Genomic DNA, 25,010 nt, shown 5'->3' on the forward strand with positions numbered 1-25,010 from the left:
GAGCCAGAGCCAGAGCCAGAGCCTGCCCCGGGCCGCGGGGCACGGCGGGGGCAGGGCGGGCCGAGCCAGCCCCGACCTGAGGTCACCGCTGCCGGGTTGGGATCCGTTGTTGCTGCCGCTGCCGCTGCCGCTGCCGCTGCCCCTGGTGGTCAGAAGCGCCACCGACCCGCAGCCCCCGCTGCTGAAAGTGCGGCTGCAGGTACTCAGCCTTGTCGAGGCTCAGGGCGTTGATGGCTTTTCTTGTTTACCCAAGGCACAGAATAGGGTTAATAGCTGCTCTTATCACACAGCGATACTAAAGCGTTAGTAACGTGAGTTAACCAAAATTCGCAAAGTTCGTTTAGATCTTGGGGATTAAAAGTCTAATTTCAAGGGACTGCCGCCACTGCATAAAAACACACAGGCACACAAGCAAGGAATTAACTGCATACAACTTCTAATGTGCACTTAACATAGCTGCTCTCTTCTGAGGGGTACCAAGAGCTACAGAAAGGATTAATTTAGCCAAACAGCCACCTGTGAGGTGATAGATAATGGCTTTATTTTATTAAAGCAGAAGCATTCTGATGAATGTCAAGTTACTGAAGTCATACTGTCAGTTCCTACTTTGATCGCCACTGAACTGCTTAATTATTCAGCAATACATTAGACACATATCCTGTAAAACATGCTAACTCGCCTTTCTTCAGGGAAGGAAGCTAGAAAGGCAATTAAAATACAGAGGTGTCACTGCCCGTGGCAGGGGCTGGAACTGGATGAGCTTTGAGTTCCTTCCAGCCCAGATCATTCCATGATTCTGTGATAGCCATCGCTGCAGGGTTGATCCTGTTTTACCAACTTTTCAAAAGCAACCTTGGCTACCTAGTTTCAGAGTAGCTGAAGCACTTGGTTATCTTCCCTGTATAAACAGACCTTTAACTATTATTTTAACATAAGCCTTGAGAGCTTCCTAGCTTGTGTTTATCCTTTAAATAGCAGCCAAAGAAGGACAATCAAATCAGATGTTCTCTCAGTTGCTGTCCCTTTTGCTAACCATGCAGAGTATATCAGCTGTCTGCTTGTGATTAACACAGTGATGCAATGAGAGTTATTAAAAGATAAAGCAGAGCAGGCAAGCTAGTCTAAACTTAGTGTAACCTGAAGCAAGCAATGAAGTATCCTGTGGTTCCTTTGGTGAATGAGCTGACCTTTCCTCTGCTTTTCTTCTGGTTTTGTTTGCCATTTGTAATGCTTTTGATCCTAATGATTATCTGGCTACAGTTTCTCCTTAATGAAGGTAAGTTCTGCAGCTGATCAGATAAAATGCTCCAGCCTGCTTCATGTTCAAAGCACTCTGCTAGCTATTTTTAGACTAATGCCACTTGTCACAGAAGGAAAGTAAAGAGCTTTTTTAGTACTGTTGGTAGCAAACTCAAATTATTACGCTTTTCTGTTAAAAATGCTTATAAGACAAGCTGCTGCTGCTGTTCTTCCTTACCCTCTCCCTTCTTCTCACAGGTAATTTAAGAAAGCTAACCTCACCCTCTAACTTTGTGCACTTTCATTACAGTTCTCTTCTAATTCTCTTTTGGGGGTGGGGGGTGGTACCAGGAGCTGTTAAGGGATTCTTTTATCAGTACTGATAGAAAATCTGTGGAGGGAGCAGGACATGCATCTTCATTTATTTGTGTATTTTGCTCCTCTTTCCTGTCCATCACTGATTCTTATTTCTAATATGTCCGTAACCGATAACAGGCTTTGGTTTAGGTTAATAATAGGCTTGTTGATGTACTCAGGAGGATAAAGCCTTACTAGCTTGCTCTGATACTGAAGCATCCTGGCTGAGGAGTCAAACCTAAGTTCAAAAACAGTGATTCTGCCTTTGCAGAACAGCTGTACAAAGAAAAATAAAAATTAGAATTAAAATTAGAATTTTACTTTAGCAAGCTTTAACTTTATTTGGTGCCCTCTGTTCTTAATAATGTGGTAGCCAGTCCTGTGATAGGTCACACAGTGAGGCACAGCAGAGCAGGAGGTACTCACCTCAGTAATGATTTGTACTCCTTCCTCCTTACCCATCCTGCATATGTGTTCACCATGGATTTTTTACTTTCAGCTCCCATTTTGCAGGTTTAGCAGACTGCTGATGCTATTAACTGCTCTGCTTCCTTTAGTAGTGAAGTATCTTCCCTCTACACTCTCACATGTGCCCTTGTGGGTAACCAAGAACAGTAATTAGAAGGTGCAGGTTACAAGAGGCTGGGCAGTGTGCAAGCTACCCTGAGCAGCACAGGCATGGCTTACTGCTCACATCTGAAAAGCAGAATAAAATACCTATCTTGCATAGATAAAGGATAGCTATGCCATGTACGCTTCAGTGTCAGCTTTTTGCCTGGGCAGAGTAACTCTGGAATCTCTTGATGTTTTAAATAAGACTTTCAGGTTATGCTTAACTACGTTTACCTTCACATTTTCTGGCCCTATAGTGACTGTTATTAGCACCACACCTCCAACAATTTCTGTAAATGCTCTAAATTCCATTTGAATCAATAAAACTAAGCCCATTACTAGATTTTTACATAGTAGTGTGTTTACAGGATTAGAACATCATCATGTTTCTCAGTCACGCTTAAGAGGGAAAATTAAAATGGTGTCCTTTTTAATAGTTTCCTAGTTAATTCAGTTATCTGCTTATTTTGTGCTAATTTACAGCAGGCACAAGTAAAAAGTGGTGGGTGTTTCAGCTCCTTTAACATAGTTGCTGATTAAGAAAATTAGTAAGTCAAACACTTGTACAGGCCTCTTAATGCCTACTTGGGTTTGGAAATCCTTTATTTCAGCTGAAAAAGATTCAGAAGAACCTTGCTGAGCTCCTAGATAGAACATGCAAGGCTGGCAGCTAGATTGAAGCCATGTGCAAGTATTTTACACGTCCTTTTTAAACCTCTTTCTAGCACAGATGCCCAGTGCAGAAGAAGTAAACAAACAGTCTTCTGATGAGCCTGATTCAAAATCTGAGGTTGAACCAACAGAGGAAGAAAACCAGAATGACACATCTAGTATAGAAATGGAAGAGGAGGTGCAATCATCTGCAGGAAAGTTGAGGTCTAAGCCTGCTTATCTGAGTTCAAATCCGGAAAGCCAAAAGCCAAGTCTTTTTGCTATAATCTCAGACAGCTGGTTTCAGAGCCAGAAGATAAAATGTTCCCATATTGAGAAGAGCAATTTCTGTAACACCATGATGGTGAGTAGGGTCACCAGACTACCTCTTTGTGTATCTGCCACTTTTGTTTCTCAGCTGATTTTTTCCACCACTGCCTGACTCCCTGGCTTCTTGGGTAAGAGAAAGCTGCAAGATCAGTTTCTGCTTGCTTAATGACTAACAAGGAATTTCTTTTTGTCCTCCCAATTTGGAATTACTCTTGTTGTAGACAAAGTGAAGGTAACCCAGAAGTCCACAAAATTGTGTGTACTGTATAAATATATGAATAAATATTTTTAAAGTAACTGAGAATTGTATTTGAAACAGTGACAGTTGTTACCTGTTTCTCCAAAAGAAGAAGTTCAACTCAGCTGCATACAGAAACTTTCCTGGTACGTGTGGCTGATATTAGCTGACATTGTGTACTCTTAAAAGCAGCTTTAGATTTCTTACAGTGGACTATGTGACTAAAAATGTATTTCACTTACTTAATAAGAGCTGAAGCCAGGAGTCACTTGGCAGACATGACAGTCCCAATCCTCTTAGGCTTTACACAAATCCCAGAAGATCTATTTGAAGCCATGGAGGAGCTTAGTGTCTTGTGTGTCGTCTTGTTCCCTGTGCCTTGACTGTATGTTCCTTTGCAGAAGGGTCTCAGAAGGGAAAGCTGGCCTGTGCCTCCACTGTCACTATTCACAGTCCTGTCTCCTCATTTACATTGCTGGGATTTTTGAATTGCAGCAACTGAGGTACTCGCATTTACTTCCACCAGTTGTGCTGGAGGGGTAACCTTTGTTAGGCCAGGATAGTGAAGGACTGGTATCACCTTAAATTGCTTCAGTTGTTTGACTAACCCTGAAGCTGAGCCTTAGCATGGAATCAGTAATTTCTCAAGTCAGAAGATTTTTGGTACCATTAACACCACCATGGCAGTACCAGGTGAGTGTAGTAACACTGTTGTTTAAAACTGTTGATCAAAGGGTAGAGAAACAATGTTAAGAATGAGCCTGGACTTACCTAAGGTACCATTTGGTTCTTCTAGAGCTCTTTGTGCATACAAGTAAGGATTTGAACACAGCAGCTTGAAGAACTGGTATTTAAACTTGTCTCTCGTAGAACTTAATACTCATACTGAAAATCTTGCTTGGGTGGGTGAGGGAAGGGAACAAGCATTTCTCTCAAATCATTTATATCAGACTGAAAGCTGAACCTCCTAAAAATGTCACTGCCATGACAATTCTGTTCCTCTTTTTCTTCATCAGCTATTGTGTACCATGCTTTCTTCTCTCACCTGGAACTTTGTCTGCCAGTTGCTACAGATCTCTAACGTCCTGAGGATTCAAGTGCTGCCATCCTCTCTGATTATCTACATGGCTCAGCTGTTTGTTTTGCTGAGTCAAAAACTTGTGAAAACCCTGGGCTCCCTGAGGCTGAAGAGCAGGGGGCTGTTGGCTTCAGTCTTGGGGAGGAAACTGGAGCGCAGTGATGGTCAGAGAACCACCTCTGCACAGTATTGACTGATTAAATATTAAATGGATGACAGCATCCAGCCTCTTGTGCAGTGCTTGGGTATGTGCTCTGCTCCCCTCCCGCTTCACAGAAGGACGAGTTCCTCCTTTGTAAAGACTAGTAATGCTCTCACCACTATTAACCTTCCATTTCAAACAAGATCAAGGCAAGCGCTCTCACCAGCCGTTCTTACCCAAGCTTACATGCAGTACAGCTCAGTGATTACTCATGCCGCACTTTGCACTTTCCTGATCTCCAACTTGTCAGTTCTCGAAGTAGGAAACAAAGTTTCTAAGAAACGAAACACATTTACCTCCAATTAACAAGAAATAATTAAGCCCTTCGCAGGTACTGAGCATGCATTTCTTCTGTTTCTGTTTGGAATGGGCTTGGTTTTTCAGCGTAGCTGGCAGGCTGTGGTGAGTTTAGATTACCGCTTGGAGGCACTTGACAACGACTTGATTTAAGGGACCACACTGTGGTTGGTGGGACAGGGATGAGCCGTAGTTTTGTGGCCTAAGGGTTTATCCAGTCATTGGGCTATGAACAGAGCAGCTCTGTGCGCGCATTCAACAAACTTTGTTTAAGGAGGACCTGAATTAGGAGGTCACATCCCAGAGAGCACGTTACCACTCGTGACAGATACCTCTGCTCACCTCGTGAAGCAGTGTCCCTCAAAGGCTGGCTGTGTGACAGTAGCCGCCTGCACTGATGATGAAGCGTGCCTTGGTTATGTTTGCTCGTCTTTCCCTCCTCCTCCCCTGAATTCCACAGGTCCCAATACCCGTCCGGAGCTGTGTGCATTAAATAGAGCTTGTCCGCGGCTTTATTTTCGCAGGTCCTTTACGTAGGAAAAGCCCCTCGGACACAAAGGGCCCCTTGCCGAGGACGCCGCGCCTCTCCCTCTCCGCAACGGGCGCTGCGGGGCTGGGCGCTGCGGGGCTGGGCGCTGCGGGGCTGGGCGCTCGGGGGCCGAGCTGTGCCGCTGTGCTCCCGCAGGGGGAGGCGCGGCCCTGGCCAGCCAGCGCCGTGCGGGGGGCGGGATACGGGCCGCGGGGCCCTGCCCAGCCCGGGCGGTACCGCGGGCGCAAGGACCGGTCCGCGCCTCCGCTTCTGCTCCCCCGCGGCGCTGCCCCGCAGGTAGGGGGGCGCTTGGCGGCGGGGACGGGCCGTGTCCCGGGCGCGGGTGCTGCCGCCGGAGGCGCTGCGAGCAGCGGGGCGGTTTGTTCCAGCGCAGCCGCCGCATCCCAGAGCTGTCCAAGCGCCCCCCGGAGCAGCGCTCGCTGGTAGCTGAGGGTTTCTCTTCCTTTCCCACCCGGTCCATGCGGACTTGCACGTGCGGCCACGAAGGACCTCACTTTGCAGCTGAACAGCTGGGGATGCCTCCTTTCTCTGCGGGTTTCGCTTGCTCAGGCTGCTCGAATGTGGAATCACAGACTGCTTTGGGTTGGAAGGGACCTTAAAGATCATCCAGTTCCAATCCCCTGCCACGGGCAGGGAAAACTTTGGTCTCTCTGTTAATCTCAGTTCAATCAGAAAGCTCATTATCTTGAGGCAGTTGCCAAAATGCTGCCGTTCAAGTTAAAAATGTCTTAATGAGGTTATCACTGCAGGGGAGTAGATGAACTGAGGTCAGTCAGTAAAACACCTAAAGGGCTAGTAGAATATTGCTTCTTGTATCGCATAGTGATGTCTTAAAGCCTGGTGGTACCAAAGTATACGCTTTGAGTTGTTTTTGTCTGTGCAAATACTCTTGGAATAGCTTTGGTTTGGCTGGGCTGGCCATTGCTTGCAGTGGCACTGTGACAGCAGCGAGTCTGGTGCCAGCATGTGAAACCTGCTTGAGAAACCTACTCCACGGATTAGCAGTTCCTGCAAAGTTCTTCAGTACCACAGATATGCTGATGGCAGGAGTGGTTTAAACCCATTTTCCCCTTCTCTGAGCTGAGTTGTAATGCATGACTAAGTATTTATCTGTTGAAAATAAAACTTCTGTGTGGCGATTTGGCTAAAAGTAGCATGGGAAGGCTGTTTTGTCTCTGCTGTGGCTCCATGCCTCTTGCAAGAGGTTGGTGATTGAGCCTGACCTGGTGAGTGGGTCCTCATCTGCAGATGTGGGGACTCAGGTTGAGCACTGTAGGCTTTCTGTTGTGGTCCACCTTTGTTAAAATACTTCTTTCCCTTGATCTAGCTGTGATGCCTGCCCTATGCTTGTCTTTGCTGAGCATTTGAAGCTCACAGTGTGGATGAAGATGACCTTTCAGCTGCCTTGTCATCTGCAAGCATTGAATAGCATCAGTGAGCTTTAATTCCCCTTAGCTGTTACGTGCAAAAGCCGTTTTCCGGGCATCAGCAGGAGCGTTAGAGCTTGCAGGCCCTGTTTTAAAGCTCCTGCCAGTGTGGTTGTTTGCACTGGTTACAAATAGATACAAAGTTGTTACAAAAGTTACAAATACTTTTTTAAAAGTTTGTGTGTGTGTTTTCTGTTTGCTCATGTTGTTGGTTTTGGGTGGGGTTTTTTGTTTTTGTTTTTGTTTTTTTTGTGGTGAGAGCTGTGTTTTGATAGTCTCTTTTGGCTGAGATTAAGCCTCCTGGGAGAGGGCAGCCTGCATTCCTATGCACCTACCTGTGCCATGGACGTTTTGTGATGTTTTGCACTACCAGTCTTTTTCCTCATCTTACTTGTGAAGCATTTATGTTGCAGGCATGTTACAGGATTGGATTTTGCTGAATATTAAAGACTATTTGGAAGTATTGTACACTGGAAAATGTAGGTACCAGTTTTCTTCTCCTCTGAACTCAAAACTGTGGAACAAGTTGGTAAAAGACCCAAACTTTAGTATAAACTCCAGTGACTTAATACATTCTGGTGTATTTAAGTGACAAACATGTCTGAAAGTAGTATGTCAGAGCATAAGGATAAGGTCTCACAGCACTCTGGAATCCCTTAACGTGTCAGCAGGGCCTCTCTCAGTAACATCTGCATGAGCTGTGGCTGTTTACATCCTTCTCCTGGAGGAGTCATGGGATGATTTAACTTGGCTGACATCTGGTTTTAGTAAAGAGGAATTTGGGGTTCTTGGATCCAGCTGCATGTAGAAAAATAATGTTGAAGATTTGGCTCCTGGTCCTTTGTGCCCCAAGAGGGTGCAGCAGCAGCACCACAGCTCTTGTCTAACCAAGACATGGGTTTTGAGATGGTGTTATTGATGCTGAAAGGAAAAACCCGTGGGTGTGGTTTTCCAGTTCATAGCATCTGTAATTAGTTGGTTGGAGAATTGTGTCATTTGTCAAAGCTTTATAAATTGAAATGGGTGATGGTCCAGTTCCCCTTAAGGAAAAATACCACTCTCTGTGAGTGCAGGGGGGTGTTGAAATGGGGGCCCACAGATGCAGCGTCACCTCAGCCCTTTACAAAACCCAACTGGCCAAACCTCTCAGCATCCTGGCCTGAGTTCTGTTTTGTCCCTGCTTGTAAGGAGGTTGGATGAGATGGTGACCTAAGGAGCCCTTCACATGTTCTTGTGGTAGCACATGTAAACTGCTGAGGGAAATAGTGGCCTTCTCTGCATGGGAGTAAAGGACCTCCCAACCCTTTAGTGCCTGGTTAAAAACCACTGTGTGACTTGCACTGGGGTCTTCTGCTTTGGTTGAGTGAGGAGAGTACTAAACTTATCCTTTAAAAGTGAGAGGCTACCAAGTATGACTAAGAATATGGTATATCCTAGCTTTGTATGTCTCAGTTCAGCAAAATGTTTGCTTAATTTGGGATGTTATGGCCCATATGCTTCTATTCCAAGCAGTTTAAGTGCTTTCGGTTGGAGACGTAAAACTGCTTTAGTTGTGACGTGGTGTTTGAGCCTTCCTGCTGCAGATGTAAAATCCATATGGCAGTGAGACCTAATTGTAACCTGCTGGAGTTATTTTTCTCCTGCAACACATTATATGAAATATTCTTTATGTAGCTGGCTTGAAAAGACTGCCCTTAATTTGATATTTCTAATCAATTATTGCCTGCTAAGATACATGATTTTGAGTTATATAAGGTGCTTCAGTTTGATATCCTACATATCAAATATGGCTTGTATGATTTATTTGTTATTTCATGCCACGGACTTTAGGTAGAAGCCACTGACAGCAGCATCATTCATGGTGTGGGTAAACCCTCCCAGGTGTGTTGTGTCGTGAAAAGCTTGGCTGAAATCAGAACTTGTTGCTTGAAAAGCTAGGTCTCTAAATAGGTTTTAGATTCAGATATTTATGAACTTTCTGGTATGTGTTGCTGTTTGGCAAGACCATTAGGTCAGTTTGCAGGGGAGTATGTTTTGTGAAGTTTGGAGAAAGAAATACAAAGCTGATGTAGTTTAAAGTATATTCCCCAAAGCAGATTACTCCAGGAGTCTGGAATGTGTTGGTGAGAGGCTTCAGTTTTAGTGAGATGTTGCTCCATTCATGCAGGAGTCTTTCCCCTCCTAAATAATTATTTCCATCTGCATAGCTTATTCCATCAGGCCCTGGGCTGCTAGTGCCTGGACTCTTGAGCTGTCTGCAAAACATGGGTCTTCTGTGAATCAATGAGGATCTTTCTCACTAAATCCTCTGTGCTAGCAGGGCATGAAGGGACCTTTGCTGTTGTCATAAAGAAACAAAATAGGGCAAACCTCAGTGAGGCATTAAAAACTGTTAAACTATTCTGGCCAGTCTTTCATGTTGTTTTAAATTTTTAAAGGGAGATATTTCAGGACCCTCACAATCTTCCTGTACAATGTCTGGCAAGCTCCTTATTCACTAATTGTCTGAGAGCTGTTTAATTTTTATATAATATGAACTTGAGTCCATCTGTGATACTTGCAACGTCCTTGGCTACTTGAGTGTGGTGGCCTATGGTCTGTGAGATGTCCACATGAACATATGTGCTTCCATCATACGATGGAGCCTGAGCGTTAAAAATGCAGCTAGGCACTGAATGCAATAGTAGAGACCTCAGTGTTTCAGTGAACAGGCAGACCTCTAGTGTGTGAAGGCCTGTCGGTTGATTTTTTGGTGCTAATGGACTTATCTCTTTGTCCTGTTTTGCCCTTTCATAGAAGGTTCCTTCTAGGACAATGGACTTTGTTGGCAGTGGAGGTTGGAACTGCTACATGTTATGTGTGTTTTTGGAATGGACTGCCCAGGATCTGGTGAGAACAGTGGCAAGAGGCTGCTCGACTGTTGTGTGCTGGTGGTTTGGTAGCAGCTTCACAGACAGCCTGTGCATTGAGGAAGCACTGACAGCAGGCTCCTGGCCAAGAGTTAACATTTATACTTCTCAGTTATCCCCACCTGGGCCACTTAATGAGGTGGCATTGCTGGGGCATTGGAAGGACTGTTGTAGTACTGCTGGTTTGGGAAGGTGACTACTGCACGATGGCTCTGAAGCTTGTGCATGAGGCTGTCTTGCTGATGGGGATTTGCCATTCAACTACTCTCAAAACCTTTTCACTGCTGTTGCCAAATTAATGGTTATGCTGGAGTCTGGCAGCTCAGATTTCTCAGTGTCTCTGTATGTACGCAACTGAGCATGCTCCAGTGCTTGAGCCCCCATCTTTCCTGCTTGATCATAGTCCTGACAGCCCTAAGCAAGTGACCAACACTGGAAATGGAAGCAGTATTTCTTGCATCAAAGGTTTGTGGAAGCTCTTGAGTGAACAGAGTGTGTAACTCTTGCAAGGTCCATAGCAGGTGGCCAATATATAATGGAACTGGAAGGATATCCTCTTCAGGCAACGCATAAATACAGCCTTGCTGATGAAAGTTGTTTTTCTCGGTCAAGGTAAAGCCCAAACAATGTTAATGTTTGAAAATGGCAGGGCTGACAGTGGAAGGAAATCCCTGCATGCCTCATAGCGGAAGGCAGACATGAGGCTGTAATATATACATCCCTGCAGCTGATCTGTGATACCCTTGTTTTGGTCAAATATTCCAGAATCCTGGACTCACTCCAGTTTGTGCATAAGAAGGGTAAAAGTGGATAAAGGTAACGGCTGTATTTAGACACAGTATTTCCTTTGACTAATGGGAGAGGAAGGATGCCTCGTGGGAGTAGTCCTAACGATACCTCAAATCCAAGAGTTGCAGAGTTCATTCATTTTGTGCTTCCTACGCTCTCTTGGCTGGCATAAAGCAGGAGTGAAGCTGCCGGATGTTTGCAGGCCCGGAAGTGTGGAGCAAGCGCAGAGCTGCCAGGTCAGTTGGGAAAATTCAAGGCAAAAACTACCAACACATACCATGGAAAAAACTTCTTGGAGAAGGGCTTTTGGGAAGTTCATTCTAGTTGCAGCTCTGTGTTAGCTGGAATTAAAGCTAACTTGGGTGGGAGAGGCACATGATAGATGAAACTGATCTGCACTGATGAAATCCCTTCACAGTCTCTTTTCTAGACTAAACAGGCACAGCTCCTGCAATCCCTCCTCATAAGAGAGATGATACATAATATGTATAATATAGTTGCTATCGTTCACTGATTGTGTATCTATCCTTAGTTTTATGAAATCTTTGTAATTTTCAGCATACCTGTGAATCCAAATTCATTTCTGCTTCTTTAACTTGCTGGATTCAAAAGTGCCTATCCGGGGGGATGATGTAGGAGATGTCATCTTTTTGCATTTGCAATAGCACTGCGTTACTCTGCGCTTGCACACCAGGTGTAAACTGAAGAATAAAAATCTATCTTGCAGCATCTCTTGACATTGATACCTGAGACTTCAGTGTCCCATCTCCTGCTGTTGGGGCAGGGGGGTTTCATACAAGAGATAACAGCATGCAGGGATTTACAGGCACTGCTCTAGTCCCCAGCCGATCTTTGAGATGATCTTCCACCACTGAGCTCACCTGCCCTGTGTTTTTATTCCTTTAAATTCTGCACTACGAAGCTGTTTAGGAATGTCTGTATCAAACTCTTTCATCCTGTGGTTTGGTCCTAGATCATGCCTGAAATCTCCCAATCCTGGTTTTCATGAAGACCTGTCTAATAAAAGTTCATCATGCATATTTTGGAAAAACAAGCCCTCTCTAATGACTTGACAAACTCCTGACTACTAATAGCTCTGTAAGAGTCAGTGAGCTGTATTGTGCAATCGGGTTCAGCATCTCAACCAGTTTTGTTTCAGCTGTTGCATGATTTATAGATGAAAATAGTACAAACAAGCTCTGTGTGGTGACTTCAGAGCAGGGTGCCAGCACAGCAAAACTAGTGACAGCTGACTGACTTCTCAGCCTTTAAAGCAGGGACGCATCCTGTTTCTATCCCAGCTCTCTTCTAAAAGACAAACAAGGAGAATGTCAATAAATATAAATTATGGGCAATTTGTAATCTGTCCACACACAGAGAAGTTTGGATTCCTCCTGATGGACCTGTTGCTGCTAAAGAGATGATAAAGTAGAATGGAAGCCTGTTAGGATAAATGATGGCAGTTCTGTGTACAAGCACGACTTGCTTATGAGTAGAATAATTGGCACTTACTATTGCCTGACTGCTCAATAAAAGCTTCTGCTACTGGGCTGTGTTAGATTTTCTTTTTATGTTGGAAATCGCTGATTGGGCAGTTGGGCTCTGTAAAAGTGCTGCTCCTGATGAGAGGCAGGAATAGTCATATTCTCCTGCTCAGAGGCTGATGGATGATGTCCTACCCACAAATGAGCACAGCGACATTGCATTCCCAAGTAAATGCCTTCTATCCACATATGTAGAGACAATGTGTGGGGACCTATTGGATAAATATTTTTCTCAAGATCTTGAATTTGGAGTATTTAGGTAAATGGATTTAGTTTTTCTTGTAATCATTCAACAGGACAAGCTTCAATACACAGAGAGGAGTGTTCTAGCCTTATCTCTTGAAATGGTTTCAGTTAGTTTGACCCAATATAAAAACTTCTGGGGAGGTTTCTAAAACTATAAGATACTGAAATCTATCAAAACAACCCCAAACAACATGTGAAATGAGATATTGCTTCGAAAACTGCTTTTATACTTTGTCCATACTCTGGTCCTTAGATGTTTCACTTTTAATCATCTTAATAACTAGCTTAGTTGTGTACCTGGGATCAGGTCACTCCTACTCTTACCCTCCCCTTGTCTTACCATCCTTGCTAAAACTCCAGCTTATCTGAGTCAAGCTATGAGTAGCTATTGTTCAGTTGCCTCATAACCTTGGTAGTTCTGAACCATTTGCTCTGCTCTGACTGTAGGGCTGTGCCATGTGCATGACTTCTCCTCTTTCAGGAGTGCATGTTTGGCATTCTTTGGGCAGTAACTCTTGTGGGATGCCCAAAAACATACTGACTCATGGCGAGTTCAGTCTGTGGAGCCCATCCTGCTGCTTGTGATTATGGTGAAGGAAATAAACAAGGTGACAACCTAATTTATCATATCTTTGGTCTGAGAACTGAGACAGCAGAATAAGGTAGTCCATTTCTGACACTCTTCCTCTTTGTAGCTCTGCCCCGTACATTTCCCAGGAGGGATCAGAAAATCCGGCTTGAAGAAATCAGAATGAGATTTGTAAAGCAGGCGGGGATGTGACCTGGGGAGCGCGAGCAGCCGGTAGGTGTCAGGCATGTGAGTAGGGAGATAAAGAAGGTCATCCTTGGAAACCTGATAAGTCTTCTAATTTTATATGGTCTGAAAATGCCCAGGAAGCAGAAACATACTCAATTTAAATTAGGAAGCAAGTCTTGGTTATTCATCAGAATAAGTGTTTTTGAGTATTAAGAATAGCTGGTGTGTCTTAGCGCTTCCTCCTATTGTTGTAGCTCTTCCTTGAACAGTGCAAATATTTTGGCTGGTTTAAATCACCTTTACAGTACTAATTAGGTTAAAACAACCTTACAGTTCACTTATCTGAATATGCATCTGTGTCTAACTAGTGGATGATCTTAGATTTTTCCCCTCCTCCTTTGCTCCCCCAAGCCATGACATTGTCAAACACAACTGGAGGCAGCCACCTACGCAACCACTGGCCTGTGTCTTGTCGAGATCCCTGCTCACAGCTGCTGCTTCTGATAGTAACGTGATAAAATGGCTCTGGCGCCAACTGCCTACTGGTCCTGCTCTTCTACAGCATTGCATCCTGCTAGATATCAGGGGTTCCTCCTTCGCCCGGTGTTGTTTTCTGTTTATTTCTTAAACATGAGATTAATAGTCATCTGCATACAAACAGTCTCAGCTGAGGAAGCATCTGTTGTTGTCTGATTTGTCTATTGCCTGAAGTCATAATCCTGTTTCTTACAGCTCTTGGTTGCAATAAAGCAGGTTGTGTGCTCTGACGTACAGCTGTGGCTGCAGGCAGGTTGGGTTTTACAGTAAGCGAGGTCTGACTGTTCGTCATTGGGTCTGAGCCACATGATGTGTGGATAGAGCAGGAAGGGTCAAGGGTGTGATGCTGGGCAGTTGGGGAAGGTGTCGCTTTACCTCTCCGCTTGCACTGGGTTGATATTCCTGCTCCTGTGGCCACGCTTGTATCTCTCCCTGGTAGGATCAGAATCGTGGAATGGTTTGGGTTGGAAGGGACCTTAAAGCTCATCCAGTTTCAGCCCCCTCACACAGGCAGGGACACCTTCCACTAGAGCAGGTGGGATGGGGCAGCCACAGCTTCTCTGGGCACCCTGTGCCAGCGCCTCAGCACCCTCACAGGGAAGAGCTTCTGCCTAAGAGCTCAGCTCAGTCTCCCCTCTGGCAGGTTCAAGCCATTCCCCTTGCCCTGTCCCTGGAGGCCCTTGTCCAAAGCCCCTCTCCAGGTCTCTTGTAGCCCCTTTAGGCACTGGAGCTGCTCTAAGGTCTCCCCTTGAGGAGCCTTCTCTTGTCCAGGCTGACCCAGCCCAGCTCTCTCAGCCTGGCTCCAGAGCAGAGCTGCTCCAGCCCTCGCAGCAGCTCCATGGCCTCCTCTGGACTCTCTCCAGCAGCTCCATGAGGAAGAGCCCCCAGGATGACAAATTAGGTCTCATCTCATGAAGTAAAGTCTTGAGCAGAAGCACTTTTTAGGACCTGAGTGTTGCCGTGGCCTCTTGACGCTGTTCTGCTGAGGGGTGCTGGTTTGCTCCCCCAGCTCGGGCAGTACAGGCCTGGCTGCTGGGGGCCACACTGCTTACCCAGACCCACAGGCTGGGTCCTACCTCCCCTACAGGCTGCCAGCACGCTGGTACTTGGATAATCTCCCTGCCTCGGTGGCTCCAGAAGCTGTAATGGTCTCTTGATCTTAATGGGTCCATGTGACAGATGAGTAACACTACTTGAGGATTTTCTTGGGATGTGATTGGGTTGAAAGGGGATAAATATTTTCAAACCTTCCTAGCATTATTCAGTATTTTCTAATATTTCACTCTGTAAAAACAAACCCGTGAAGAAAAAAGAATTATTTGTTATGTCCAGGTTTTTCCAGTCTACTTCATGTTGCAGTGCCTTTTGCTCACATTTGATTTTCATGATCACACATTATTTTGGGAGTGCCTGAAGATCATAATGCTGCAGGATCTTGGGGTGCAGCTTGTGAACATTGTGTTCAAGCTAACCTGAAGGCTCTGATGCCAAGTACTGGCTTGCAGTGTTCAGGGGCAGGTCTCCCAGGCTGGTGATCTGGCAGAGGATTCCTGGAGTCTTCTCATCTCCGGCCTGAAATTCCAGCCCAGCTGAACTTCCCAATTTTCCAAAAGGATGTTGGATGTTTTTCCCCCCTCCTTTTTGATTCCAGAAAAGTTGTGTTTTCTGAGCAAGCCAAATCATGTCAGTCTGTCAGGGTGTGTAGATACCTTCAGAAATAACTCGCGCATGAAACCTGTGATGATGACAGTGCTGGCCCTGTACCAGTGATTCATTTGAGTAAAGTGGCTGCTGAGAGCACCTATATGTCTCTCTGTCTCCGTATTTGAGTAAGATTCAGCTCCTGTGATCTAGATGATGACATCTGATGATCTAGATGATGACATTGGCTCATCTCTAATGATGCCAGAAAGACTGTCCTAGGGCATGAAACATGCTGGAGAGCTCGAAACTAGAATGGAAATATTTATCCTGAATCATGCTGGCTGAAAATGCAGACTCAGCTGGTCTCCTATCTTATTCCTCCACATATTTTCTCACAAGCTAGGAAATAAATTTGCTGATTATTCTTTCTAATACCATGAATAACCAAAGTCCAGGCAAGAGTGAGCGTGTGAAAGGCTGTAGCTAGTACTGCAGCTGCTATCCACAGAGATCTTAAACCTTCAGTAATGCTTGTGCAGTGCTTTATATGAGTAATCAAACCTGAATGTACTAAGAAAGAATGCTGTCTTCATTCTGGATACTTTAAATTTGCCTCAGTTGTGCAACAACCCCAGCTGAATTGTTCCTCCTGTGTTAGAAACCCCTACTATGAAGCTCACTTGTACAAGTGACTGGCAGCCTATCAGATCTGCCAGTCAAAAAGGGCAGGCAGCTGGCTGAAGGAAATGTAAGGAGAAGGAACTCACTACCTGAGGATAAAAGAAATGTAGTTGTGGGCTGATGTGCCCATCCACTTGCAGTACTGGCAGCTTAGGTGTGCTTTTGTGTACAGGAGAAAGAATTGCTTGAAACCCAGCTGCTAGTTTGAGAGCAAGGTTCATGTGGTGGCAAGCGTTTTGGAAAGGCTTGGTGCTCCCTGGGGAGAAACAACACTTTCCTGAGTGTCAAACCAGTAAAGTTTAGGGCAGCCACATCTCCTCTCATGGATGTTTTTGTTGTCCCTCCTTACTCTCCATGTCTCAAATCCTGGGCAGTTTGCATGGCACATATGATAGTCTACGCTTCTATCCAGTGTGGCTTTGCAGCAGCTGTTGTCTGCAGACCTGAATAAGAGCATCAGAACTGTTTTTGACTTGCTCTGTGCACATTGCGAAGGACTTTATTACATAAATTTATATAATTAGATCTGTCGTGGTTTAAAACCAGGCAGAGGGCTCGTTCACTCACTCCCCCCCTTCTTTCCCTCTCCCTACTCCCAGAGGGATGGAGAGGAGAATCAAAAAGAATGCAACTCCCACAGGTTGAGATAAGAACAGTTTAGTAACTAAGGTATAACACAAATCACTGCTGCTACCACCAATAATAACAATGATAAAGGAAATAACAAGGGAAGAGAATACATCAACTCACCACCAACCAACCAATAACTCGGCCCCCCAGCCCGACCAAGCACTGACCGATATCTCCTCCAACCCCGCAGTCCCCCAGCCCTTCCGGCTGACTCCCAGTTACATCCTGGGCATGACGTGCTGTGGTATGGAATACCTCTTTGGTCAGTTTGGGTCAGGTGTCCTGTCTCTGCTTCCTCCTGGCTTCCCCTCCTCCCTGGCAGAGCATGAGACTCACAAAGTCCTTGGCCAAACCAAAACACCCTTGTTATCAGCTCTGTTCCCAGGCCAAAAGTCAAAACACTGCACTGCACCAGCTACCAAGAAGGAGAAACATGACTGCTACTGCTGAACCCAGGACAGATCTTAGGCAGAAGCTCTTCCCTGTGAGGGTGCTGAGGCGCTGGCACAGGGTGCCCAGAGAAGCTGTGGCTGCCCCATCCCTGGCAGTGCTCAAGGCCAGGTCGGACACAGGGGCTTGGAGCAAGCTGCTCTGGTGGAAGGGGTCCCTGCCCGTGGCAGGGGTTGGAGCTGGATGGGCTTTAAGGTCCCTTCCAACACAAACCAGTCTGTGTTATGCTGCCTATGTATAATTTGGTGCTGCTGTAAAAGCTGCGGCTCATGGATGGGTTTGGTTATAACTGTGGATATCACAAGCTGGCACATCCTGCAGTTTGTCTTGCTTTGGAGCTGATGGAGGAGGAGCTATATGCATAACCTAAACTTGGAGTTGTATCCCTTATAATTCTCATTAGTACCACTTGTAGTGAATAAGCTAAATAAGAAATATGAAACACTTTGTATGCATGCCTTATGGCTTTACTGGGAGCAGGAGGGAGCCAGGAGAAGCTGGCTCTGACTCCGGTGTGCAGTGCTTTCCCACAGGCACCTTCAGTTACCTGGAGGTTACCCTCCTTCCGCAGGGTGGTTACTCCTCACTAAGAGGGCTCTCCTCCTGCTTTCCTTCGTGGTGTTTAAAATTCTGGGGGGAGGAGTAAAGTTCTGCAGGAATTAGGGGTAGGAAAGGAAAGAGAGGGGAGGAAAGGATCCCCATGCATATTTTGGCATACTGAGTGTGAGGAGTTGTGAGCGTCCCAGACCAAATATCCTTCCCCCTACCTGCCCCCATGGGCTGAAGTTTGGGATCGGGCAGCATTCCTTCTGCAGCAAATTGCCTGCACATTCAGAAGGTGGGGTGGAAGTGGCTGGACTACAGCAGTTGCTGGAAATTGGCTGTGTCAATGGATAAGAACAAACCTGAGCTGGCCTCTTCGTATTGGTTTTAAGAGGGATTGTCTCTAAAATACTGTTGCTGCCTTTGAAGCTGTTGGGGCAGAGGAGACTGAGCTATAGATCCAGTTTTACTGGAAAAATCAGAAACCTGGAGAGGTAATATTGCTTGTGCTGGAGAAGCTTTACCTGCCTTCGCTGAAGAGACTTTAAATGAATTACTTGTCTCTTTAACTATGGAATCAGGAATAGTGTTAGAAGAAAGGGAAGTTACAGAAACACTGTGAAAGGAGGCTTGGTGGAGAAAATAACAAGGAAAGAACAAAACCTGTTGTGGATGGCTCCAAGAATTTGATTGCTTTCACCCTTTCTGTGTTGCTTGTTGATGAGATTTTAAAGGAGGTTCTGGATCTTGCAAAATACTCCCTGTGGGTGTTCTGGTTTGTGCTGCTCTTTCAACACCAGTGCCTGCGCACAGCTGGGATTTACTCATTGCTCAGGAAACGCTGAATTTACTTTGTAAAAAAGCGCGTGGCTGAGGCTTGAGTTAATGTTTAGCAAGCCTTAGCTTCAGCCTGGCCTTGGCAATAACTCGTCGCTATTCCAAGCTCACTCGGAGCGCTGGAGGCGGGCTGTGGGGCTGTCCCCTTCACCGCGTCCCGGCGGCCGCCACCGCCTGGCTCAGCCTCGGGCCCCGCCGCCTTGAAGGCTGAGGGGCGTTGAGCGGCCCGCCCGGAGGAAGGACGGGATGCTCGCGACCCCCCGGCCGGCACCTCGCGGGTGACACGGGGCAGCTCCCGTCCGGAGGGGAGCGGGGGACTGAGCCGCTCTGCTCCCGGATGGACAGGGCTGAGCGCGGCTCGGCCGGCTCCGGCGTAGCCTGCAGCGGGGGCCCCGGACCCCGGGACGTGCTGGCGCCCGCCCGGCTCGGCAGGTACGGGCAGGGCGGTAGCGGGGTACGGGGCGGTCGCTGCTCCTCTTCGTCCCCCGGGCAGGGCGCCGAGGTAAGGCAGCACCGGGGGCAGGGCGGATGGAAGCCGGGTGGTTTTCGAGAGGTGAGCAGGCTACAATATGATCTTTAAACCGGTGCTTGGGCTGTCTTCACCCTGAAATGAGGCCTGTTACCAGCCCTCTGTCCTTTTTTATTTTCAGTTAACTCTGTAACTGGGAGGAGTGCCCGTGGCAGGGGCTGGAGCTGGAGGAGCTTTAAGGTCCCTTCCAACCCAAACCAGCCTGGGACTCTATGAGTGCAGCAAGCTGTGGAAGTGGGACTGGGGGTAGGGGATCTAAAATGCAGACTGTGTTCCCTTGAGATTCGGTGGTAATGCTGCCCTGCCAGCCAGTGGGGCTTGAGGGCTGTTCAGTGATTTGCAGAGCTGTATGAAGGCAAGAACTGCTTATTTATAAATATAATGCAAAGCATGTGTACTAAAGGCTAGAACTGAAATTTTAACTACTTTGCTTGACAAACACCATACTCTTTGTGTGCTTACTGGACGTTAAAGGACTTAAGGCTTCATCTAATGTACACTTGTATCAGCTTAGGAATTGCATTAAGCTTCAAAACATTTCCACGCTGCAGTAATCGAAATCTGTTTGTTTTGTGTGAATGTACTCACAGTCATTCTGTTTCTAACCATAGCTCACATTTTCATGTTTCTGTCTGACTTGTCATTTTTCCCAGTCTGCTCTGACCTTGTGTGTAGAAGTAAGAAAGGATTTGAAAGATCCCAGGAAAAGTTTGAGATTAAAAAAAAAAAATTAATCTTATGGGCGCTGGCACAGGAATAATATGATAACTTACTTTAAAATGACTCGTGTAAGACAACAGGACTAAATGCTTGAGTATTGAAGGGCTTCTTTTGTAAAAATCAAAATATTCAGTAACAACATCTGGTTTTGCTAAAACAGTTTGTTGAGTTCCAGTGTCTGTGCTGGTGCCAAACACTTCTGTGGTCAGGTACAGAGAGGTGCTACAGCAGGAACCCCAAGCTTGCTCACTAACTTTGACCAAAACGTTAACTCTTGGCAAGTGGCAAGTCCCATCTGTGCATTCGGGACCTGCCAGCAGGTGAAGTGTCCTGTGTGTATGTGCATAACAAATCCTTTCTGCTAGGATTGACCTGAAACATGCCTGTACACCATGCTGTACACTGCCCATCCTGGTCTGCTAATTCATTGACTTCAGTGTTTATTTTTGCAGCAGTAACTGTGGCATTCTCACTGGGCTCCCAGGAAGCCACCTACCTGCTTATCCAGCCCTGGTGGTGTTGTGCCTCCAAAACAGTTGAGAGCCAAGCCAGCTCTTCCTCCCTCATGCTTCTCCTCACAGTTTTGTAAAGCTTTGGTACCTGAGGTGGCTTGTGGCTGGGCTCGGAGGCACCGCTCCAGTATGAGCTACAGACTTAGTTATAAATCACAGCCAAGGGCAGACTTTTCATGGCAATGTAATAGCGAAGCACTTTGTTTTTTAATAAATCTTACCTGTGAAATCCAAACAAGGAGATTATGACTGTGCTTCCTGTCTTCCTGCATCCTTAAGCCTCTCATGTGTGAAGCATATCTGGATTCCAGCACATCTCTCAACCCCTCCTTACTTTGTGCTGGTCAGCAAGTTAATTGTGTGACTTTTCAGCGCCTAAAGGGGCTGCAGGAAAGCTGGAGAGGGGCTTGGGACAAGGGCCTGTAGGGACAGGCCAAGGGGAATGGCTTGAACCTGCCAGAGGGGAGACTGAGATGAGCTCTTAGGCAGAAGCTCTTCCCTGTGAGGGTGCTGAGGCGCTGGCACAGGGTGCCCAGAGAAGCTGTGGCTGCCCCATCCCTGGCAGTGTTCAAGGCCAGGTTGGACACAGGGGCTTGGAGCAAGCTGCTCTAGTGGAAGGGGTCCCTGCCCGTGGCAGGGGTTGGAGCTGGATAAGTCTTAAGGTACCTTCAACCCAAACCACTCTGGGATTCTATGATGATTCCATCGTCTGTGGGGTTTGGCATCTGATGTCATTCTGATAGGTGCAAGCTGGAAGGCAGAGCAGTACCTTGTTACTGCTGGCTGAATACAGTTGCTTTTGTGTTTAGATGAGCATGGTTTCTGTGGAGTGTGTGAGGATGGAAATAGGGATGGGAATGCCACCTGTTTGTTAATAAGTTTCACCCAATCATCCCAAAGATCATGCTTATCAATTCACAATTGCATAAAGGATTGCAGCACTACTAAAGCTTTGCTTTGGACACCTATCCATTTCTCACAACCTTTTCCTGTTTGGCTTTCCATGCTAACACAGGGAAAGTGAACAACGGGCTCATTGGCAGCGACCTTGCAGTGGAAAAAAAACCATGTACAGAGAGCATAGCTTATGTCTTCTGAGGCCAAAACAAACCCTATTGTGATGGGGCAGACACCCGGCTAATAGACTAAACTAAACATGGCTTTGAACATTTTTAATTTGGCTGTATCTGCATGGGTTTATCAGTTTGCTGTTTGTCCTGCTCTGAGCTTTGGTCGAGACGCCTCTAGGCAGATCGGTAATTACAGGCAACTTTCACTAGTCCTTAGCTTGCTTGTTTAGGCCCTTTCTAGACAAAGTGGAAGCAAATCTATTCCAAATGAAGGCCTGAGATACAGATGTTGAGATGGAGTTTCTTTGCCCTTAAATACTTCAATAGAAACCCTTTCTGTCAGGTAAGTTATAACTTAAGTTTTATTAAGGAATTCCAGTGCTGTGGTGGAGGTGATGTCTGGAGTTTGCTTCCAGCACAGAAAGTGATGGAGGTATTAAGGCAGAGCAGGGAGTTACACACAAGTGTCTTTCACTCCACATAGCACTGGGTGAAGGATCCCTGTTCTGTCTTTCTGATGGCACTAGGGATGCCAGGACAGGAGCATCTTGTGGAGTGGGGGAGGCTGGAGTGAAGGACTCCACACATGCAGAGCTGCCTGGCACGTCCTCTATCACTTGCAGAACAGGCTTCTTCAAAACAACCTGAAGTGACGCTGCTCCCAGAGCTGCTTGCATAATGAAGATTTGATGAACTGATTGCTGTGTTACTGAAAACAAGCTGTAATCTTATTAGTAAGCTGTAGGAGTGACAGCTATTCTTGCTGGTGCTATAGAGACAGACCTTCAAACATGCTGTCCTATGGGTGCGAATTCCTTGATAAAATTCTTTAATTCAAACAGGACTGGTGGTTGGCAGCACTGCCATTGAAAATAGCCCGGGCTAAAGGTCTTGTGACTTCTTTTAGGGGGATGTTCTGTGAAACTGCTGGGTGTATGACCAGGTCCCTTATGGTTAGAAATATGCAAAGATGTATGTCAGCAGGGGCAGCCTGTTTCTACAATCACTTTAATTCTGGCTCTTTAGCTGCTATGGTTTATGGTAAAAGTGTATGGGGTAAGTTACTGTTCATTGCTGCCACAGTAATCTGAGAATCAGTCTGTCACTACACTTATGGTCTGGTCCAAGGAATTTGAGCCAGCCATGTGCTTTTCATTTTCTCCTTGGAGTAAACTTCAGTTGTGCTTTTTTGCTTCTTGCTCTAGGGAGAAGGGAGGAACTGGTAGTGTTTGTGTACAGAACTGAGGTCAGCAAAGCCAGGCTTTAAAGATTTGCAGTAGAGCTTTCTTCAGACCTCTGGGAGAAAAGTTATGGAGCATTTGTCCACAAGGCCTCTCCTGGATAAATTTGCTATCTGTGTTGGGAATAGTGGTTTATGTAATTCTGTGTGTATGAATGAGGTAGCTGATTCTGCATACTACATGCAAGATTTTGATAATAAACAGATTTAAGTCTTCTATATGGGGACCTGTTCTTGTATTAGCATTGACAGCTTTGAAAGACTGAGGTTTAAACTTCCAATACTTACAGTAAGCAAGAAATATCTATGTTGTATGTAGATACAGCTATAGACATGTGACTTACTGCTTCAGGATTTTATCCAGTTTTTCAAATACTCCTCTCTGTTGTTTCTGATGTCTTTACCTGACTACATGATTTTAAGCAATATAACCTGGGATGTTATGAACTGTGGTGTTCTGATCTTCAGGTGATTCTTTCTTTTCAGTGTGAGCTACACAGTTCTTCATTAGGTCTTAAACTGCTTGCTTAGGGTAGGAACTTGGAAGCAATGTGAAGAGGGGCCATTTCCTGCATGGGCTTTTTTTGTTTGTTTTAATCTTGTGCTTTTGTACCCAACAGTTATTTTTGACCTTGAAGTGTGTTTAAAGATGGGGAGACTTGTGATGTGATGCTGACGTGGTTTTTATTCTTTGACTTTGTGTCTTTATCTGTTGAAATACTGCAACCAGTTGATAAAATGATGCCCCACTTTTCATTCAAAAGAACTTGTGTTTCATGGGACTGGTCTGGGCTGCTGTGATGCTGTGACTTGGTGTGCTTCTCCTAACTTGCTCATGAGGTTAATTGAGAACTCACTCCGTCTGTCCCTTTGTGCTTGTTCTAGATCATTGGAAATGTCTTTAAAAAGTCTAGGTGCTTGTGTGGAAGGGCTGGGGCTGGCTTGTGTAACAATTCTTCTGCCTTTGTTGCCTCCTTCTCATCTTAGTTCTGGAAACTCTCATACAGGAATTCCATTTTCTTGGCTTACACTTGTTGCCTCATGTTCTGTTTTAAATGCTTGAGAAGGAACCTCTTTATTTATTCATCTGCTAGAGAGGTATTTTAATGAGGGAAGGATGTTGAGCAAGCAGTGAAGTAGTTGAGGCAGCTCCAGATCCTTTCAGAAGCTCTCCGGTGGGAATGATTCAAGCTTGGAATGAACAGATGCATAGCAACAGTGTTTATTTTATTTTGATACTCAAGAGGCCTGAGAGTTGCATGAGTGTTTGCAATATATTTGTCATGCATCGACAGCATCTAGGAACAGATCAAAAACTACCCTGAGACTAGATTCTAGCCTGGTGAGCTACCATTGCTTAGAGTCAGCACTGTGCAGGATGCAGAGCTTGTCCAGGGCTACCAGCACTCTGCATGGAGGGGATTTATAGAAGCAACAATAAGAAAATGAACTGTGTAAGGTCCATGACAGTCTAATTTCTTGCAACTCAGTTAATCCTGTTAAGTCAGGGTTAGACTGACGGTGTTAGGTAAGTCGGCTGAATGGATCTCGAGCCCCATTAAAACTGGCTCTGCTCTTAAAAAAGAGAAGGTTGCATTATTGCAGGAGGGTGGTCACTCTTTCCACAGAGTAATCTTTATGGTTGTCCTTAACCAGATCTTTCTGCCAGTTTGCTTTTTGTTGGGTTAATTTTTAAAACTTTATAATCTTAAGCTTTCTGTTGTGGTGACAGTGCAGCTGAGTGAACTTGATTATTCCACCTACTTTTTGCCCAGTTGCAACTGAGCAATTAACATTTTAAGCCAACAATCTACACTTCCAATCTAAACTGTTGCTGCATTTGTACGTCACAGATTGCCCTCTGGTGACTTGGGAATGCAATGAGGAAGAACAATCTTTCAGGTGCACTGTATCTAAAATTAACCTTCCACCTGGGCAGTTGGATTTCTGAAGCACCGTGTTCAAGAGAAAAGAACATTTAGACCAGAAAATAAATAATTTTCTAACTGTAAAGGCCTGACTTAGCTTTGTTGGTGTCCAGTGAAGCAGGAACAGCAGTGCTAGCTTAGTGTTGAGCTGCTGTGTGACATTAGCATCCTGCACCTTGTCGAAATAGAGTTTAGTGCATCAGTATCTGGGGGTTGTTGAGGGAAAAAGCTGGGATGGCTTTCAGCTGTTCAAATATGGCTCTCCTAGTGTAGGCATATAGTGTGACTGTGGTGGAGCTTTTTGGTGCAAGCACTACTAGATCATCTATATTTCCAGCTGTGAAAGGAAGCAAAATACCTGTGGGCGATATGGAGGCATGAGTCAGAGTGGGATAGGATACAGCAGTTCACTGTTGTCTGGCAAAAACTATGTCCTTGCAGCAGTACTCCTTGTCTTGATGTA

General features: G+C 45.6%; 2 protein-coding genes across 12 annotated transcripts in view; both read left to right on the forward strand.

The window, feature by feature from the left end:
* ADIG (adipogenin) overlaps positions 1 to 4,975 on the forward strand; it is a 68,624-nt gene extending 63,649 nt beyond the window's left edge. Inside the window, exons 1-3 of one of the 9 annotated variants that reach the window (XM_057414345.1) lie at positions 1,022 to 1,276; positions 2,934 to 3,223; positions 4,444 to 4,975. In XM_057414345.1, the coding sequence (XP_057270328.1) occupies positions 1,150 to 1,276; positions 2,934 to 3,223; positions 4,444 to 4,698 (672 nt within the window). In that variant the 5' untranslated portion in view covers positions 1,022 to 1,149 and the 3' untranslated portion in view covers positions 4,699 to 4,975. Of the gene's footprint in view, positions 1 to 1,021; positions 1,277 to 1,994; positions 3,422 to 3,828 lie in introns of those variants that run through there. The other 8 variants (XM_057414346.1, XR_008972763.1, XR_008972769.1 and 5 more) reach the window with 8 other exon arrangements.
* A 29-nt stretch (positions 4,976 to 5,004) lies between these two features.
* ARHGAP40 (Rho GTPase activating protein 40) overlaps positions 5,005 to 25,010 on the forward strand; it is a 42,935-nt gene continuing 22,929 nt past the window's right edge. For all 3 annotated transcript variants that reach the window (XM_057414338.1, XM_057414339.1, XM_057414340.1), the window contains exon 1: positions 5,005 to 5,171. The gene's annotated coding sequence lies outside the window, so the exon portion shown is untranslated. The remainder of the gene's footprint in view (positions 5,172 to 25,010) is intronic.

The sequence above is a fragment of the Pezoporus wallicus genome, unplaced genomic scaffold, assembly GCF_028554395.1.
Source record: "Pezoporus wallicus isolate ANWC-B61680 ecotype Strahan unplaced genomic scaffold, APGP_CSIRO_Pwel_v1 contig_6631, whole genome shotgun sequence".
In the NCBI taxonomy this organism is placed as follows: Eukaryota; Metazoa; Chordata; class Aves; order Psittaciformes; family Psittacidae; genus Pezoporus; species Pezoporus wallicus.